This window comes from Perissodus microlepis, chromosome 9, assembly GCF_051167445.1.
Source record: "Perissodus microlepis isolate ML-2025 ecotype Zambia chromosome 9, ASM5116744v1, whole genome shotgun sequence".
NCBI classification, from domain to species: domain Eukaryota; kingdom Metazoa; phylum Chordata; class Actinopteri; order Cichliformes; family Cichlidae; genus Perissodus; species Perissodus microlepis.
Window position 1 is genome coordinate 31,284,809 of NC_140469.1, and position 21,443 is coordinate 31,306,251.

The window sequence follows — 21,443 nt, forward strand, 5'->3', positions numbered from 1 at the left end:
ATGAACATGGGAAGCTTTTGTCACAGTATCTGTACTTGTATGTTTTCTCTACTGTGTGGATTCATTTATGTTTTTTAAGATGACCGAGGATGACCCACACTGGTCACAGAGGTGCTTTTTAACCTCACTGTGACGGAGTTCATGTTGTTTTAATTCACTTGGGGTGGGGAAGCCTCTCTCACATTCATTACAGTAGTTTGTTTTATCTCCAGTGTGAACACATTTTAATTGCACGTTTGAAGGAAACCTCATCCTTTTAGCATTGTGGAGTGGAGTGGAATGGAGAACAGCCAAATCTCCTTCTCTGAATAAACCTCCACCTGTGCCACTGAAAACAGTTAAAATAGTTTGAATCTAAAATCATGACTCCAGCTATTTGTTGTGAGACCAGTTCTTTATTTTCACACCGAACTGTTTAATAACAAGAACTTTACACAGAATTAATCAAATTTAACGAATGCTTTGACAATACAAACTTAAAATCAACAAGCAGAAATCAACAGCTCCTGAACATGTGGATCATAAAACAACATTTGGACTTCAAGGATACAGTAAATACACTAAAATGAAAGGAGGAGCCAAAAGTAGAAGTTAAATAGAATTTGAATTAACTTTTAAAAAAAAAGAAGTAATCTGTAATCTTTTAAAATGGTCCTGATGTCTGCTGCTGTTTTTTTACTTTTAACAATTCTTTGCTGCAACTGTGAATAGGGCTTTGGAGTGTGATGTCACGGGAGGGGGCGTGGCCACGATCTTGGGTTGAGCCGCCATGTTAGTAGGCCAAACAAAGGGCTACAGGAGCAACAGCACATGGAAACATCAGCTATGGCTCGCACTTGCTGTGTTGTCGGTTGCAATGTTATATTGCACGATTGGGAAGGGAATAAGGAATAATCTTTTTATCGTTTCCCCTGCTGGAAGCAACGCGAGGGATCTCATGTATGTTACCAAACGAAGACGTCAGGCTTGGATAGCAGCGGTGAGACGAGCTGATATTGAGTTCTCTGCCATTATTTTTTGTTGGTGTGCTCCCGACATTTTCATTTCAGTATGTTCATATTGCTCTTTATAGGCTCAAACATCCTAATGTGTGATCCAGCAGAATTATGTTCTGTTTATGGAGTAGCTCATCGGTGACAACTCCTCCAGACTAGCAGGTGGAATTTGCCTTTTTTGCGGACGGCTCCTTTTGCCTTTCAGTGCAGGCGGTGTGTTTATGTTCTCATCTAGAGCAATTTTTGGGGCAGCTGCTGAGGAGAAGTCAATGTTATGTGCGACCTCTGGCTGTATCTTGGTCATATAGTCAACCTACTCACAACGTGGAGGCTTAAAAACGGCCAAATCTTGTACCCAACCGTCTGTGAATTAGATGTGCACCTCCAGGGATTTATAATTCCAAAAATGATTTGCAGTGTATGCGCTGACTCCACAGACAAGGTACGATAAGGTATTAGGGTAGGACAATGGTGGAAGGTCTCCAGGGTTTCTACTCCACTGCCGTATTTTATACGGGTCCACAACCGATGCATGCTATTGTTTCCAAGTACAGTCTCTTGGCGTCCGGGCTCAATCGCTCTCGATACAGTCCTTTGACTTTTGAGCTGATTTTAAGCATGGTTCTGGCAGTCGTCCTTCCAACACAGTGTGTTTGTTTTGATTCGTGGCCTTCTCAAATGGCGCCGCGCTCCCACAATGCATTGCGGCATTACGTCAACTCCAAAGCCCTATAAGAATGTGTTCTTTGACTGATTAAATAATGGTTACACTGACTCACTGCTCCACCTTCTGGTACAAACTGGTATTACATGGAAGTACAGCCCAGCACCAGTTTAGCTTGAGTTTCTTTTTTCTGGACACAAAGTCACAGCGGTTGTTGTTGCCTCAGAAAACAAGTTAGATTTGGGGAAAAAAGCAAGAAGTTAAAATGAAATGTAAAAAAATAATGTTTCTATGCACATCTGCAGTTTAGAAACATATCAGTTTGGTAATATAAAATAAAATGTATTCCTATAACTTCTATAATACAGTAAAAAGTACAGCACTACTATATCCTAAGAGAACAAAGATTAAAATGTAACAGGGATAACATTTTAGAATATTAAAATCCCTCAAAGGGAAAAAAAAAACTTGATGTGCATATCTATACTTGCAGCTTCCTAAATGTAACATCCAGGATTATTCACTGCAGGTCCAGAAAGCAGAGCTACCTCATCAGATCCAAGTGTGACATCAGCTGCACTCTTTACAGGAGATTCCAGCTGAACTCTGTGGAGCCTGATCTCAAGGTTTTTAAGTCTGATCCTGAAACCAGAAGAGGATCTTTCTGTCTCTTCAGATCCATTGTGATCCAGTGATCACAGTCCTGCATGATCACGCCGATGGCTGTGCAGAGCAGATAATGAAGTGAATGTTTTTGCACATTGGTAACAGTGAAAAAGTTTATTTACAGCGTGGGATCGTTTGTGTTTGGAGTATGAACTGAGATTCATGAAGCTTTTGTCACACTGGTCACAGCTGAAGTTCCCTTTAACGTGTGTACGTTCATGAAGGTTACGACAACTTGATTGTGAAAAGCTCTTGTCACAGTGTCTGCACTTGTATGGTTTCTCTCCTGTGTGGACTCGTTTATGCTTTCTAAGGTCACATGCAGTGGTGAAGGATGACCCACACTGGTCACAGAGGTGCTTTTTAACCCCACTGTGACAGAGTTCATGTATTTTTAATTCACTCGGTGTGGGGAAGCCTTTCCCACATTCTTTGCAGTAGTTCATTTTATCTCCAGTGTGTCTACGCTGATGTAATTTTAGGCACCGCTGCTGATTGAAAGTTTTTCCACAAAGGTCACAACGAAACGCTTTCCCACCACCACAGCGATGACAGGGTTGAGAAGTGGATCCATCTGCGTCGCTCTGCTTCTAAACAAAGACACAAAGACAGTGTAAGTTAGGGAACTCCTTCAACATTTTTGCAAGAATTAATAAATAGCACATTAGAATTTGATGAACTGCCCAGCACTACCGTTATATGCAGTATAATCCCTAACAGGCAAACAGTTTATTTTAAAGAATTTTCTCAAAACAGTTTCCTGTTCGTCATATCCTTGTTTTCTTTCTGTCCTGTCAATTGAGGTCAAAATAAATAAACGAGGAAAAATACATACCTCACAGTAACTGCACTTGTAGAGTTTCTTTCTGGTGTGGATCTGTTGGTGTTTTTTCAGGAACCGTAGAGTTGTAAAAGCCTTATTACACAGGTCACATTTATAAGGTCTCTCCATAGTGTGTGTAAACACGTGGTGGTGCAATTCTGTGTCTGTTGCGCACTTTTTGCCACATTGATCACAGTAGTAATCACCATGTAGAGTGTGAGTGGGTAGTTGTATATTTTGGTATCCTAACTGGCTGAAAGTTTTTCCACACATGTCACAGTCCTCCACCTTAATTCCAGGGTGGGTAACTTGATACATCGGTGAGCTGCTACACTGAGTGAAAACTCTGCCGCACTGATTGCAGCTGAGCGCTTTAACTTTGCAGTGTATGAGTTGGTGTGTTTGTAAGTGTTCAGGCTTAGTAAAAGATTTTTCACACAAGTCACAGCTAAATTGTCTCTCTTCAGTGTGGATGAGTTGATGACATTTCAGGTTAGACTGCCCAATAAAATCCTTCCCACACTCGTCACAGCTGTATGTTTTCTCCGCCTTATTTCTGTGAAGTTTGCCGGCCTCTTGAGAGCACTGACTTCTCTCTCCATGTTGGTCCTGCAGTGACAGAGATACAGAGGCAGTGAGTGAAATGCAGTCCTCAAACAAACTGTAGCTCCCTCCATTAACACTTTCACTGTCGAAGAAATATGTTGAAGATGCCAACTGCCACTAGAATTTTAGATGATTCCCTAAAATATTTGTTATAAATACAGAAACAGTGACTAGATCAAAAGAAAGAGGACAATATGTCTGTGAAGGCTCTCAGAAAGAAAAGCGCCTGGACTTTCACCTCTAATCCGAGAAGCTTCTTCAGTTCTAAGAGCAACTGGTGGAGAGTCCCAGATTTTAAGCCCTATGGGAGTGTTCCCATGGACCCTGTATTGATACTCTATGTATCAATACAGGGGTCACACCTTCACCAAAACCTTGGCTGATTGTGACCCATGACCTTTTACGATTAGGTAGAGAATCAAAAGGGTGTCCATGGATCTGATTTCACTTTAATTAACATATATATTCCACATGGCAGTACCTTTTTCTTCTTACAAGAAGATAATAGAGTTAATGATGTGTCCGTCTAAAGCAGTGGTTCCCAAACTTTTTTTTTGCTAGGCCCCCCCTTTGTTTGACAAGAAAAATCTTCACAAAAAAAACAAAACAAAAAAAACCCCCACATCCTCCAACCACACACACCCATATTTTGTTTTCAAACTTCATTCATGAATTTCTACAATGGCAGATAGAGACAAAATACTGTTAATCTGACTATCTTCAGGTTTTACACACTCACATATACACACACAGTTACTGTCCCTCCATGTAGAAAGGCAGAAGCGTCACTGTGTAATTATCTTACATGTAGTTGTTTTTTTCCTATGTAATAACATTCAACATAGTTATCAATACATTTTTCAAAAATGCCTCTCTGTGCAAAATGGGTTCAAAACATAAACAACTGTGGGATACTGTTTGTCCGTGATTTGGACAGGGGGAACAATGATGAAAAATATTGCTGTAAACAGTTTATTTTGCGACACCACGAAACAAACGATAGTGTAAAATGAAACGATAGATGTTTTTATATCGTCATCCAATATATATCGTTATATCCAACAGCCCTACTTACAGGAAAACAAAAGAGATATAATATGGAGATTTAACCCCAGCCTACTTAACAATGCTCGTTTTAGGAAAGAAATGGAATGGAATTCAAATGTACATGAAAGAAAATGATAATGAAGAGGTGTCCCCACCGATACTGTGGGATGCAGGAAAGGCAGTATTAAGAGGAAAAATTTTTGCAGCTGCCTCAAGGAAAAAGAAACTTTACCAGGAAAAATTACAGGATTCATAAAAAAAAACAGCTGAGGCAGCTAGAAAGCAGTCATGCATAAAACCAAACTCCACCTACACTAGAACAAATTAAGAAACTAAGAAATGAAATTTACTTAATATACACTCAGATAATTGAAAAAAAAAAATGCTATTTTCTAGACAAAGATATTACAAAAACGGCTCTAAATTTACAAAATTATTGGCATGGAAACTTTAGAAACATCCAGCAGACAATACAATATACAAAATAAGTGATCCCCAGAAAAAACATAATAGATAGTAAGCAGGACAAGATCCAGTCTGTCTTTGAAACCTTTTATAAACAACTCTTTTCTAAAACTACGGATGTCAGAATTGATCAAATGGACATATTTCTTGAAACTCTCAATTTACCTGTCATGAATGAAGACCAGAATAAACAACTAGCCTCTGAAATAATGGTAAAGGAGTTAGAAAATGCCATGAGAAACCTGAAAGCTAATAAATCGCCAGGAAGTCATGGGTTCACATCTGAATTCTATGAAGCATTCAAAGAGGATCTTATCCCTATACTGAGAAAAACATGTAATTGGGCACTTGAAAAGGCACAAATCCCACCTACCTGGAAAGAAGCAATTATATCTCTCATACCGAAGAAGGCCAAGGATAAGAAAGAATGTGGGTCCTAAGGCCAATTTCTGTACTTAATGTAGATTACTGTATCTATACATCCATTGTGACAAAACGAATGGAAAAAATACTAACCTGATACATAATGATCAAGCTGTCTTTATACATAAACGTCAAACCCAGGGTAACGCAAGACGCACTTTACACATAATGAACTAAATACAACAACATACAGAACAGGCAGTTCAATTCAGGAGAAAGCCTTGACGCTGAAGAGGCATTTGACTCGGCTTGTTGGCAATAACTATATAGAGTTTTGCATAAATTTGTTTTTAATGAGCTGGTGATGAACAATGTACTGGCGTTATATGAAATCTAACTGCAAGGCTTAGGATTAGTGGTCACCTAACTCAACCTCTAACATTAGAGAGAGGAGTGAGAGCTGCGCCCGGTCTCCTCTTTTCTTTGCTATATTTCTGGAGCCGCTAGCCCAGTATATAAGGCAAAACTGAAAAATTACAGGTGTTACAAAAAAATTATGTGGAACACAAAATAGCATGCTATGCCAATGATGTACTTTTATACCTAAAAACACCTGAGGAGTTTCTGCCGGAAGTAATGAACCGTCTTAAAAACATTGGCCCAATGACAGGATATAAAATGAATCTAAGTAAAACTGATGCCCTTATTTATAATTATAGTCCATCTGAAAAACTCAAACAAGCACAACCACTGAAATGGAACAGGCTCAATTAAATACCTGGGGGTAACACTTACTAAAGATACAAAAAGACTATTTGACGAAACTTACAACCATTTATATCAGAGAGTCAAAGAGGAACTTAAATTCTAGAGCATAAGCTCTAGAATAGAAACCAACAAAATTAATGTTTTACCAAGATTTCTATAATTGTTTCAGACTCTAGCATGCCAGATTAACCAAAAAGATATTATTGAATGGGATAAAGCAATCTCTAGATTTATATGGCAAATGAAACAACCCAGAATTCAATACAAACCATTACAACTGCCCAGAGAGAATGGTGGCTGGGGCTTACCATGTTTAAGAAAATACTATTGTGGGGATTATATCATTTCATATCATTTTATATCAGGTTGATTCTTTTACATCTTTTTATTTAGCTTTGAGCAGTGTCATTTGATGAAACATTTATTCCATTTATTAAACATACAGTTTCAATCAGGTTATTACACACATTGCATTTGTGCTTATGATAGAGTTGAGCATATAGTCTAAGGAAGGTTAAAAGCGTCATTCAGCGCTATGTCTGAACTGATATATTGATGAAATGACCTGTATGCTGTGAATGAAGGCCTAACACGCTTACATACACATAAACATGAAGTATAATTTCTAGGGTAAAAGGTGAAAGACATCTAGCTTTGTCTCTGCTTAGCAACTAGTGATCCGGGGTCCACAGGAAACATCTGGGGGGGCCAGACAACCATATAAGGAGAAAATGCTGTTGAACACGGAAACTTGTTGAACTGTCGTTAATTATAACCTATACATGTGATGTTTTTTCTGACGCGAGAAGGGGCGTTAACCCTGACATAATAAAACCATGCTGAAAGTATGTTTTGACGGAAGATCTGTATTGACAATATAGAGCTGTATCTTTCCAGACATGTGTTTAATAAGATCATTGTTTTGATGCACTTGGACCAGTAGTCGTTTGTCTCACACCTCAATCACAAATCGGGACACTATATAAAGCCAAACAATAACATGTTTAAGTTATGTAAGTGATTTATATGTCATGTTTAACCTGAGTAGCGAAAGACTGCAGAGAGTTTGAAAACGATATGCCGGGAGTTCGCTCTTCTCGCCGGCTTTAGTGAGCCTCGAACGCCTTGCTAGCTATCAAGCTGGAAGGTAACAAACGTCTCCGAAAGTCGGAGCACTTTTGCAAATATGTGATGTCTTGATAAACCGAGGAGAGTATTTGAAGTTTACACAGCTACATTTTCGCCTGAAAATATCCCAAAAGTTTATTTCGTGACCCAGAAAGAGTAATATAAAAAAATAAAAAGCTGCTGCCATTGTTCGAAATTGGAATTGGCTGGGCCAATTCCGGGATAGGTTGTGCCACAAAGGATACACCCGACCCATCCTTCAAATATGGGGAAAAGCAGGACACATTTGTCGGCCGCATTTGGAGGAGTCTTCGAATTTGGACAGCCTTTGTTGAGTCATGTCAAGTAATAAGCCTACAAATGCGGCCTCCGAAGGATGTGGCTCCTGGATTTGGACACAGCTACGATACCGGAGACTGCTTCTTCTTCTTCTGTGTTTCATAACAGTTGGCATCCTTGTAGATGCATTGCTGCCATCTTCTGTTTACACTCTTAAATCCTACTACTTATTCCTGTGTCTTTCAGGAGCTTACAAAGTTTCAAATGATGCATCGACTATTAAATTAGTCGTCAACAATTTTGATAGCCGATGTAATCGTGACTAGTCGACTAATCGTGGCAGCCCTAGACCCAATCCATGAAAAAATAGCCAGGAAATTCTGATTTGCTGGAACTGAGATCTTTATTAACCCTTCTAACAAAATCCACAAAAATGTTTTTGGGATATCATGCTGTTTATGATATGTGTTTTGTATCGCATTTGATACATTGGGCATTTTTGGCAACTTTTTGTTAACAACAATATTAATTTTAGACAAAAAAGGAGACATTTGTCCAAAACATTTTGAAATTATAGAATGTGTTTTACAGTTTTTCCTCTCAGGAACTCATGTATCAAATATGACACAAATGGCATTATAGGGTTAAGGGTGGGGGCCCCCTGTCTCCTGGAGATAGGCAGCAATCTCAGTGATCTTGCTGTGGCTGTGCATGGTTCTTCCTCCTTCTTCTGAGGTCCCTCAGAACAGTGTTCTGTTTGTTAAATATATTAACTGTTAAATTTATCCAGATCTTGTTTCTTCAGACTTCAGTCCTCCGATAAACAGCACAGAAGAAGTTTGGCAAAGGTTTGGAAATTCTTTCATGTTACTAAGCAACATACTCAACTCTGCTGCTCAACCAAATGCATTTTCTTCCATTTAAGGGGAAATAAACAGGATTTATTGCCCAGAAGCATTGTTACCCCAAAGACATAATGCACCAAACACAAATTCCCTTACTTTGTGCTATGTAAGGTTGGGCAATATGTAAAATTTTTCCAGCTGACATTCGTCAGTCCAACAAAATGACATTAAGCGATATATTTGCGCAGGGAATATTTTACCTTCTTTTCTTGTTTTATTACTATTAATATAGCTACTTTTGGGATTATTCATTAATTTAGTTATTTATTTTAGATGTGCCAAATCGCACAAAAGATGTAACATTGGATGTGAGATTTTTTTAATGTTCGCTGAAAGAGACATTTTGATTTTCAACTTGTTTATTTTTGTATTTGTTGTTTGGTCATGTAAGATGGATAAACACTGTAACGGCCCGTAAACACGGTTATAGTGGGGGGAAAAAGGCAGTTTCTCTTTGTTTCCCTCTCAACCATTGTGGGTTTTTAAAAAAATTTAATAAAATGTTTTTGTTTTTTTCTGAACATAGGCTACTGCCTTTGTGATTCGCTGATTTGAGGTGGCGCACTCTGAAGAGGGAGCATTTGCTCGCAACTGGAAGAGGTTGCCGTTAAAACAGCGCTATTATTTATTTCTGTTGACTGCTTCTCTTATCTTCAACCAACATTATTGCCAAACTTACCCATGGGCAAATAAATAAATCGCTCTTGTAAAAACGATCAGTGAAAGGATCATCCTATTGTCGATGGTCGTTAAACTTGCCCAACCTTAGTGCTATGTTAATATTTTAGCTTAAAACCTTTGCTGGCTCCTTTGTACTCATTACATTGAAATAACACACGCTCCACTGTTTCCTGTTGTTGCCCTGTATCATGTGTGATGGAAATTTATTTTATGTATTGATCACATGTTTTAACAATATCACTTTAGTAATAGTAATATCACTTTTAATCACTTAGTTACATACATATGGGAGAGTATCACAAGTGTGTTTTTTTGCTGTATCACATATCTGTTCCAGACACGCACAGTGAGGCCGTTGTAAGTCAGATACATTCAGGCGCTGCGTGTTAGGAAGAGGTCAATCGTTAGGCGATGGCTAAGTGAAAAACAGTTGTAATTGTCTGACCGTAGGGGAGGTTTCAAGGATAAGCTGAAGGTATAGAGTAACGTGATATGCTGTGGAATGTCTCTGTCTCAGTGTTTCTGTGTGTGTTTATAAGACATGAGGGCATATTTACAGACTACTTTGGCATTTCACTAGAGAGCTCTCTCCATGCTGCAGCATGTGATTTAACCAAAATACACTCATCAAGTATTTTCAGTTTATTTAAAAACTTATACGGCATATGCTTTCCTATAAGTTACATGGCTGATTTTAACCCTGTATTGCCTAATCGAATCCTAGATAATTTGACTTAATTTCTTCCAGTTGCCTTTCTTTGCCCCACTATTTCCTGTACACTGTCTTTCCTTTGACCCATGTGTCCCACTTGTACTGACACTTCTTTTTCTTGCCTTTCTCAATTTTATGCCGATGACATCCAGCTGTGCACGTCTTTAAAGGCTCATCAGATAAATGAGCTTCTAGCCTAGTTGAGGGAATAGCGACGGGCTCTCCAGTAATTTCTTTGTTTTAAACTCTTGCAAGTCTGAGTGTAATGTCTTGTAAAGTAATGCACAGGAATGTGAGATGTGAGAACCACAATGAAAATGACATTACAGAAGAAAATTGTGTATTGGAAAATTTCTTATATTAAGAATTGTGGCTTTAATATAAAACTGATTAACAGAACATTTGTTTCAGTGTTCTGTAAAAAACTTCTCATTTAAAAAATCTTTACAAGTCTTGTTGTTTGAATTTCAGTAATGCATGCAGGAACAAGGCTAAATCTGGTGCCAGTTATAATCCTAATCACACAGCAGCAGCTGATAAAGTCCACACAGTTTCTTCCTCACCTTTTGTGTTGAATCCATCGTGACTGAGCTGAGTCCAAGTGGCTGAAAATGTTCCTCTGCTGCTCAGCGGTGATCAGCTGGGACACAAAACAGATCTTTATTAGGATTCCAGTAGAGCTGCAGCGATTCATCAAGTAACTTGTTCATAAAAAAATTTGCTTCCATGACTACTTTAACTCTGTGGCTCTCAGTTGTCGACATGTAAGCGTTTCGTTGCGGAAATTTAGTGCATTAAATGAAACAAGTCACACTGCTGGAGCGCTGTACAAGCAGGATACTTCATTCACTGGCAGTCTCCTACATGCCTTCACTTCTGCTACATGCAGGGGTCGCGGGGTTAACATAAGGGCATAACATATGCATAGGACAAGGAAGGGTGTATGTTAGCATACAATGAAAAAAATTCTTCTACAGTTTCATGACTGTTTTACTCATATTTGTGACTAAATACAGACAGAAACAGATCTACTAGCACATGATAATAAAATTTTACATTAAACCCATGCAGTCCCCACTTTTTCTACAGGAGTGATGATGATGATGTCATACTACGTTATATAACGTATTTCTTCATCTTAATAATCTACAGAAGTCAAAATGATGTTTATGCGCAAGTTCAATGAGGAAGATCTGCAATCAGTCATCTGTTTGGTGACCTAGGTGTTCAGCTGCTTTTCTATAAGGATCTCTCCTTATTGAAATAAAGTTTGCAGATGAATTGTTAACTTGGTTTGATAGTGTTTAAATCAGGAGGCTTGCTGAAGGCTGACAACAGCAGCCCTACATTATATGACAGTGATGCCTTTGAACATCAGGGGTGAATCTAAAGGGGGGCTTGGGGTGCATTACACCACATTTGTTTCAGGACTTTAGTAGTGTTAGTATAATTGTATTAAATAATTACATATTTAAAAAAAGTAAAAATATACACTACTGGTCAGTAATTCCTACAGGTGTTTCAACTTTTCTGGATCATTTCAGCCCCCTGTGTCTGCATAAAAGCAGTGTTGGAACACACTGTGGTACCATACCCCCATGAGCACCAGCTGAACAGTATTTTACTGCAGAAAGTAGTGTGTTGCAACAAAAATTCCAAGAAAAGGGAATCAACAATGGAAGAGAGACAGACCAAGATAAGACTTCAATCCTTGAGCTAAGATAAGTACTGCCTGGGCCATGAAGCACCGCCATCATTCTCCTAGTTATTAATAATCTCTGGTTCTCTGTCACAGCATGTCTTTGTCATGTCTTTCTCAGTTCCTCACCCCAACAGGTCTCTGCAGAAGGCTGCCCCTCTCTGAGCTTGGTTTGCTGGAGATTTCTTCTTGTTAAAAGGGAGTTTTTCCTTTCCACTGTCACCAATGCACTTGCTCATAGGGGTCATCTGGTGTAGGGTCTTTATCTCATAATATAAAACACCTTGAGGCAACTGTTGTTGTGATTTGGTGCTACATAAATAAAATCAAATTGAATGGAAACTTCTTCATTCAGCTGAAAATCTTCTGTAAACAAAGTAAAATAAAACCCAACATTCAATCCACAACATGATTAAAAACATTCTTCTTCTCCCAAATCAAGAGCTGCACATTAACCACCACAATATATTTGTCTTATTATACTCTATGCTTTTAAATATTCTGCTTCTGCTCTCAGAGGAGGCGGCTGCATCTTTCACCCTCTCCTTATCTTCCCTGCTGCTGCTTCTATGTCCTTGTCTGGTCTCATCTGACTCTAACCCTGAGAGCCTCTCATTCTTGCTCTTGTTCTCTAAAACCTAAAGAAGAAGAACTATGGATTTGATCAACTGGTCCCTTAATGCAATTGACACTGTATTCTCGATGAGAAGCCTGGGTTCGGGAGAGCCCGAGTGTCCTGGAGGGACGTTCCCTGCCGGGACGTTCCCTGCCGGATACATGATGGACGGTTGGCAAAAGTGGCACGTTGTGTGCCTAGCGGGACTGTCTATTGAGGACATTGAAGACCCATTCGGAACCATGATAACGGGGCTCTTGCTGTTTGGAGCTGGCTTGGCCCTGGTTTATCTGAAATGGAAGAAAGCGGTGACTGCTGTTCAAAAACCCACAAGGCTTGCCGCTTTGACCGGAAATGTGGGAAGAGCTGTGAGTAATCAGTCTGTTCTTACTGAACCCAAGATGGGAAAGAGCTTGGAGGAGCTGATGAATCTTAAACGGGAGATACACCTGAAGACCAGTGATGGACGCTAAGAACAACTGTAAAATTGATGCAGCATGTTTGTTCTAAAACAACATATCCATCATTTTTCACGTGGCCACCCCACCACCCCCGACAGCGCCAACTGAATGCTTGAAGGCCGAGGCTGACGATGCTTGAAGGTTGACGCCAACGAGAACAACAACAATTCTTCCACGAGATACAATAACGGGAACGAACTGACTCTCCTGCCCGATCCCTCAAGGCCACCCGCGTAGGCTGGGGACTGTTGATCGTCACCTAACAGGCGAAAGGACACTTTCTCAGGCTGAACTCAAGACACGCATCCCGACACGCTCGCACACATTTACAATGATACCGATACGCCCTCACCATCACCCTCCCTTCCTCGAATCCAACACCTCCTCCCATCAGATGTGGACAGCGGCTCATGAGGACGTGCGGTCGCAAGATTGCAGCATCCCAGATGCAGCTGTGTACATTGGCATACCCCCCATGCTGCTTGTGTTGTGTTTCATAGTGTTATGGTGTGATGATATCTGTGCTTTTAAGTGCTGGAGTTTCTGTCTTCTCCTCATGCTGAGTCCTTTTGGGGATCAGTAGGGGCAGAAATTCTTTTTTTCTCCTGATCTGCCCTTCTGTGTTACACATTTCATTATTTTTGCTACCTAGCCTGACCTGTCTCCCCAATATGAAGTTTGTGTATTGTATGAACGGTCGGCAAGGTTTGTCATCTCAGTTGCAGGAAACTGCAACCAACAAACAAAGGCATCCATTCATCAATTAACATTGTTTGCTTTCATCTCTGTTTCATTAGATTTTGTTAACATTTTCCTGTTCATCACTTTACAGCAGCCACACTCATTACAATGAGACTTTGTAAGAGTTCAGTTCCTCTCATGTGCTCATCCACAGCAGCTGGACATTAAACTTTATTGTAATCCCACAAAGGAAAAATTCACTTGTTGCAGCAGCACAATGGAAAGGAAGAAAAGAGGAACTTGAGATGTATGAGAAAACAATAAAACAAAATACATGAATGATATACATGATAATACATGAAAATAAATGAAGAAGAAAAATTAGCCGTGTTTATGCAGGTGTTCAGCCTCATTAACAGCTGCTTTCTAAACAGGAAACAAGTTCATCTGAGCTTTGGTCTCACTCTGAGAGTACACAGATCTGCCAGTAGGGTGGTCTAAAAGATATTTCTACACTGCACATGATTTAGAGATACATAAATATTTCTATCTGGAGTACAAACCACTTCATGTCAAATCTAACGTTGTTAAGTGACTTTTGCAACAGTCTGTTGATTTACTCCTGAGGCTGACCTTCTAGCAGCACAGGCTTATTGTCTGAGAAAAGCTGCCGATGAGCCAAAAAAAACCTTCAACTCTGAAAAGTCAGCAAAGAAAAAGAGAGAGAGAGAGCTGGCATCAAGGTTAGAGACACTATCTCACAGGAACAAAAGAGAGAGAGAACACCAGAGGGATTTGCTGCTTATCTCTTTAGAAAACGGGTCCAGGGCCACATGTTCACCTGGAAAATAAAGTTTTTTATGACCCTGATACTGCAGCAGATCGCTCTGATTTCCTGTTATCACTTCAAATAGAAATGAGGCTGTAGAGGTTTGGTGCATGCAGAAAAACAGCTGCAGGGACAATGAAAAGACTTTCCTGCTCCAACTTTCTGCCAGCAAACGCTCAACTTCTCCCAGCATGCTGAGCTAATGATTAGTTGGTGTTTTTCTACAAACACTCTCTCACTCTTCTCTCAACGTGTTCACAATAAACTGTGAACAGACACCGAGGAGAGCAGCAGAAGACCTCATTCAGGAGCTAAACTCAACATGAACTGAACTCACAGTAAAGTTAGCTCGGTGCTTACCTTTAGATGAGCCCACAAACCGAGAGAAACTCCGTGATGAAGCCGGAACTCTTTCCAAACACAGGAAACAGATCAGGGAGCAGAGACCCACGTGGTTCACGCTGATCTCAGCTACGATCCAGGAGACGAGGGTGGGCAGATCGATGCAGATATCGATCAGGACGTTGGTAGTGGTTTATGATCGATACTTTAGTTTGTTTCTCTCCTCTAAGTTCACTACTTTACTCCCGTTTCATGAAAAAGCAGCTCTCTCTGCTCGACTCCTCTCCTGCACACACTCTTTGCTCCGCCCCCTTCTTCCTGATCTGCTTTGATTCGATGCTGTTTGGACACGTGACGCGAAAAAGACGGCCGATCCTATGTTTTTTTTAAATAACTTTTATTTTTCCAAAACAATATAAACATACAAGGCACCATCAGTTATCCATCTAAATACACACGGTTGAGCATTACAACAAGAGAAAAAACAAAAGAAAGAAAAAGATGCAGAATGTGAGAACATAGACAGAAACAGTGTGAACAGAAAGGGAAATCATGATCCACATCTCAGATAGAGAGGAGGCCTCCTTTTAACATAAATAGAACTTATTGAATAGAAATATAAGTTTAGGGGCTTTCTTGTCATTTACGTGTTTCAGCGACTTACTCGAGAGTTTAAAATCATTCAGCCATCTGTTTATACATGGTTTAGCTTGAAATGTCTGCATTTGTGAATAAAACATTTCCCAGTAACAAAACAGTCCCAATCACCAAGTCTAAATTTGGGTTCTCAGCAACCATCCCAAATTTACCTACAGTCAAATGTGGTAACTGAATTCCCCTGGACTGTAGCCAGCTCCACATGTCAGTCCTGTTGTTGTTCCTCCATATGATATTAAAATGAAGATTATTTATAGATTCAATTAGTTTTGGAGAGGCTGATAGATTAGTCTGGACAGACTGTATATTTAAGTTAGCAAGATTCTCCCAAACAGTGTTTTGTCCCTCTGCAGCCACCTGTTAAAACTGACTTACACTTTTCTATATTAGGACAGATATTCTTATTTTCTTTTAATATCTTATTGTTGCAAACGACACTGCCCAGATATCGCAGCTCCTTTTTAATCTGTATATTGCTGATTGACTGCAGGGGGCACTCATGCAGAGCTAGTATCTCACATTTATTTATATTCAGCTGTAGGCCTGAAGCTTTGGAGAAGTGGTTGATCACCTGTAAGGCTGAAGGGAGCTGGTCCTCATTTCTCAAAAACATGGTGGCATCATCTGCCAGCTGACTGATTATGATCTGTTCACCCATCACAGTTAGTGTGACTGTTTTTAATCAGAATAGATAACAGCTCAGCAACCACGATAAACAGAAGTGGTGAGCTGCTGCATCCCTGCCTTATTCCTCTATGAACCTCAAATCTTGAGCAGGTGCCATGTTCTAGCAAAGCAGAGCATTGGTATCATTATATAACAAGTCTATAACGCTGATAAAATCATCTCCACAGGACTGCAGGTTTCTACTGAGTCAAACGTGGTATAAAATCCAAAACTCTCTTGGATTATTTCACTGTAGTCGAGGATGTCCAAACCAGCCTAATATTATTATGAATGAGTCTTCCTTTCAAAAAACCTGACTGTTTCACTAACTATGTTTGAGATGCCTTTCTTCAGCCTCTCAGCTACAGCTCCTGACAGCATCTTATAATCAGAGTTTACAAGGTGATTAAATTGTCTGAAATTACTTTGTCTAACTCGGCATCAGTTATTTCTTGTCTATAGCTTCTTTTGATGTGCTGAATAGAAAGGCTCTGAAGTCCTTCCAGAAGAACTGATGAAAGTTAGCAGTGACTCCATCTGTCCCTGGAGACGTGTTTAAGGCCATTTTAATGACCACTGAATCCCATCCCTCAATTTTGAATCAAGCAAATCTAAAAGGTTTGTTAGTTCACGTGTGAGATTATGAATCGTACTAAAGAAACCATCAGCATCTACTGCAGAATAATCTGAGGTGTCATGGTCCTGAGTCTGATGACTCAGTGTTTTTGTTTTGATTGATATTACCTTGTGTTTTTGTTTAATCCTGGTTGTCTTGAGATTTTCTAGTTCTTAGGTGTTGGCTCCCGTTTTATTTTAACAGTCCTGTTCTGTGTTCCCTGTCTCGTCTGCCTAATTAGTTCCAGCTGTGTTTCCCTCCTCTCTTCTCCCTTATTTCTTAGATGTGTATTTTAGTCCTCTGTGATCCCTTGCTTATTGTCGTGTCAGCAAAGTACTGTGTACTCAAAGTTTTGTGATTAACATGCTGTTGAAACTAAGATATTTTTTTAAAAAAAAAACTATGGACTGTTCTGTTCAAGCATGAAGATTCCCTTTAAAGACATAAATCAACTGCAGGAGATCGTGGTTTTATTGAAGGCAACATGAGGATCTGTTCTGCAAAACAAATACGAAAACAAGCAGAGTTTGTCGGACAAGATGGTACAGTAAAGCTTCAGAATCCACACCAAGCCTCGGTGGAGCAGGAAATGGATGATAAGCCCTCTCGGGACCCCAAAATTGACGTGGACGTTAAAGAAACGTCAGCTTTGGTAAACTGGAGAGGCCTTGCAGTCCCACCAAAGAAGAGGAAATCATTCCTCTCCACTTGTCCTGAATGGTTCCACTCGGGCTGCGAAAATGAAAAAAGTAAAGCTAGGGCTGTTAAAAAATGGAAATAATCAACAGCCAGTCAAACTTGGCAAAGGACAATACTGTGTCATGAACATCAGTGCCTTTGATGCCTTCTGTCTCAGTATTTGCTGCGCTTTGTGTGACAGTCTCTCTGCTCAAAACACGTTGAATAGCTCAGAGGAGAATAAAGTATTCCAGCTTGTGAAATCCCTTGCTTCAAAGTGGAAAAGTTCAAGGGGGCCGAATACTTTTGCAAGCCACCGTATGTAACCATAGCATCTGAAAACACCAGCATATGTTCTCAAGCTGTGCTCTACACAAAGGAACGATGGCAAGAATTCACGAAAGAAAGTCCTTTTTTATTTTGTGAGTTAGATGATGGAAATAGCTGTTATTTTTCAGTTATTGTATTAAACTTAAGAGGCTCAGACAGTTCTATGCATTTATCTTTTCTAACAGGAAACATGCCTACATTGTTCTGACAGTTTGCATTTTGTTACCAGCAAATGAACATTTTTTTTGAAGTCGACACAACACTTTTAGCACAAAAATGGGGGAATCAGGGTTATCTTGGGTTGATATATCATCTTGTTGCTATGTCATCTTAAATTGGTCATGTGATTGGTTTACCATGACTACTTCATTCTGCCTGAGCCAATCAGCTGCACTTGTGCGATTGTTTCGCTCCTCCCAGCTCCCAGAAAGCTAAAGACAGTTTCAAGCATCTGCGTGTTGAAAAAACCTAAAGCGTCAGCACCACATTGTAGTCTTAATAAGTGTAACACCGTTGTAACGATAGAAATAGTACTTAGATTACTAGTTACTGAAAAAAGTACCGGGGTTAGTATCACAATGTATTGATATTTTCTTACATCCCTAGTTATGAGGAATGTATCTGTAACTTGTTAAATCTGTGCCTTGAAGAATGAAGACGTTCTTGACAATAGCAATTTTATTTATATCACACATTTCATTACATGTAAACTAAATATTCTTAACACAGAAGATAAAGACATAAAAACCTGTTTAGGTTTACAATACTGTAAGGCAGTGAAATCAGCAACAGAACTAAACTAAACCTAACAACACCACCAATGAAAAAAAGGTCTGGAGTCTGTTTTTAATGTATACAAAGATGTAACTGATCTCAAGTCAGCAGGTGACAGGACCACAGTAACAGAAAGCATCTTTGGACTGTACCTTAATTAAATTCCACAAAAAAGTGCCTGAAAACTGAAGGCTCTGCCTCCCATTCTACTTTTAAATAGTCTAGGACAGACCTTCCCAAAGTGTGGGGCCCGCCCCCTAGGGGGGGCGCAGAGCCATTGCAGCGGGGGCGCGGCATGAAAAAGGGGGAAAAAAAACAACAACGCTTGGACACTGCTAGAACGGAGCGCCTCCACAAACGCAAAGCAGGAGATGAAGCATCGCTGAATATGTTTCCAAACCAACTTCATTCTAAGCCAAAGACTAGAAAATACGGTGAAGCAAATCTTCCCTTTGGTTTCACCTGCACAAGTGCCGAGGTAGGTCTCCCTGCAGGATTAGTTTTCCCTTCATCGGGAGCAGCGCTGAGCTGTTCAAATCACAGACAAACAGGATCCCACATTCTTGATTTTTAGTTCACAAACACTTGTTGTAATGACTAACTACTCCTGACATGTTGGAGATGTTAGCTCTTTATACAGTAAAGTTACAGCGGGATACAAATAACATCAGGCTGATCCTGCCACGATTTGTCCCCCCGGTTCAAATCACGGACAAACAGCATCCAACAGTTGTTTATGTTTTTGAACCCATTTTGCAGAGGGATTGAAAAATGTATTGATAGCAATGTTGAACATTATTACACAGGAAAAAAAACAACTACAGTAAAATAATCACATTGTGACGCCTCTGCCTTTGTAAATGGAGGGACAGTAACTGCATGTGTGTATGTAAGCGTGTAAAACCTGCAGATAGTCAAATTAACAGTATTTCGCCTCTATCTGCTTTGACGTTGCGTGACGAACTCTGTATTCCTCGTCCACACGTAAACGCAAAAAAGGAGTTTTAAAAAATCTCCGTTCTCTGTGATTCGAAACGCCGTTTACGTGGACGAAACAGCTGCGCTTTCAAAAATACCCGTGTAGGTGTGGACGCAGCGTAAAAGAGTTAGTAGTTTATTTTATTACTCCCTGTAATTTATTGCAGATTACTTGTATTTGCTTAATTGTTTACTAAATGTTTGAGGTGTGAAATAAACCGCAATGGAGCAAAATATGGGTGTGTGTGGTTGGAGGATGTGTTCGTGCATGCGCGTGCGCACGCGAGGGGGGACGCGAATATTTTTCTTGTAAAACAAAGGGGGGGCCCAGTGACACATTGGAATGTGTCAAAAAGGGGGGGAAGTTGGGTTTTAACATCAAACAAGGGTTATATGAACATTTTTATGACTTCATTTGTGTTTTAATAACTTAGGTATGGTACAGCTTAAGCTAATAGTGACCCAAGAGGTCTCCGGACTTTTTTAGAGAACCAGTGAGAAGCATAAGTCATTATTTCCATTAATCATTGAAATAACTGAATAGCGTTTAGAAGATAAAATGCCTGTGTTCACGAGAAGCTGAGCACCACACTGGAGAGGAAACCGTGGGACAGTAGGCGGAAGGAAACACATGAGTGGTTTTAATAATTTTCTTACACACCTTGCAAACGTGCTTATAAGGAGTTGGCACTTGGTCTTTTGAAGGTCATAAGCTTCGTCCGGCGTGATGGTCCGGACTGATATATTGCAGGTATTGACTTTGAGTGCAGAGGGCTAAATGCAAACACGCTTACACACACATAGGATATGATTAGAATAAGTCCCTGGGACATTCTGAATATTCTAAACCAATTCTGAATCACCAGAAGGTCAGTAGATAACAACAGTAGATTATTAGGGCTAGGCAGAGAGGTGTTTTGGTTTTCTGTCTCTTACAGAGAAAGGAACAGACACCAGACGAGGTCACAGATATACGAGGATCCTTCGCAGCAGAGGCAGACACAGTGACTGCCGAGACACCAACTGGGTCCAAGTGTCATGGCATTTTGGGCTCTGATAAGTCACCTCAAAAGGATGGATCCCATAAACACAGCAATAACCATGAATGGGTTGGCGGAGATCCAGGAACACCAGACCAACGAGGTTCGAGAGGCTCTTGGTCAAAAGGGGGACACGTTCCTGTTCCTTTTTCTGGGGAATACACGGGATACACAGGACCCGAGGATACACAGATTGTTGTTTGACATCGGGGCAGAATAATCCCCTGATCTGTGCAACGACTGAAGGGTTGTCTAACCCCTGAGGTTAAAGAAAGAAGAGCAGAGGATCACCCAACTGGAAGACACTGGTGGCTGCAGCAATAAAATAAAGGCTAAAAGCTCCTCGGACAGAGGTTCTAGTCTGAGTACGTCTGAAGGGTATAAGGTAGCACCAAAATAAAGCTGTGGGAGAACTGGGGAGTGTCATCTGTACCTGCTACTGTTGGAATAATAGTTCTTCTTGCACCTGGACTGCACAAACACGGAGGTCATCTCACATATGGTTCGCCCAACAGGGGGACAAAGGGCCTCAGGCGTATGAAGAAATGAACCCGGCCGCATTGGACTACAGGGTGTAGGTGAGCTCTTTATTCTAAAGAGCACAAAAGGGGGAGTGTCAGATTATAATATTATTTTATGCCATGTTAGACCCTTAATTAAAGATGGTGAATTATTATGTAGTTTTAGTTTGCATTATTCTCCTGAATTAGAAGAAGGTGATAACTATTGCATTTGTTAAGCTGATTTGCATTACATCAGACTGCTGATTGATTGTGAATGAATGATATTGTTTTATGATGCATTATACTGCTGAGTTATGAGAAATACTGTTTGCAGAAAGTCATCGCCTTATTTGTCTGATTAGAAGAGAACAGAACATACTGGAGTTTTCTGCCCCATCTCAGCAGGAGCAGATAAACAGGGAGCCAAGGTCGTAGCTTAGGCACTGTGTGAGAGAAAGAATGTGAATGTTT

General features: G+C 40.1%; 1 protein-coding gene across 2 annotated transcripts in view; it reads right to left on the bottom strand.

Moving 5' to 3' along the window:
- Positions 1-381: 381 nt before the first annotated feature.
- Positions 382-21,443, bottom strand: part of LOC146380846 (uncharacterized) — a 39,133-nt gene continuing 18,071 nt past the window's right edge. Inside the window, exons 1-4 of one of the 2 annotated variants that reach the window (XM_084939878.1) lie at positions 14,749-15,041; positions 10,666-10,742; positions 3,161-3,757; positions 382-2,915 (exon numbers count right to left, since the gene is read on the bottom strand). In XM_084939878.1, coding sequence (XP_084796004.1) covers positions 2,355-2,915; positions 3,161-3,757; positions 10,666-10,683 — 1,176 coding nt within the window. In that variant the 5' untranslated portion in view covers positions 10,684-10,742; positions 14,749-15,041 and the 3' untranslated portion in view covers positions 382-2,354. Of the gene's footprint in view, positions 2,916-3,160; positions 3,758-10,665; positions 10,743-14,748; positions 15,042-21,443 lie in introns of those variants that run through there. The other variant, XM_084939879.1, reaches the window with a different exon arrangement.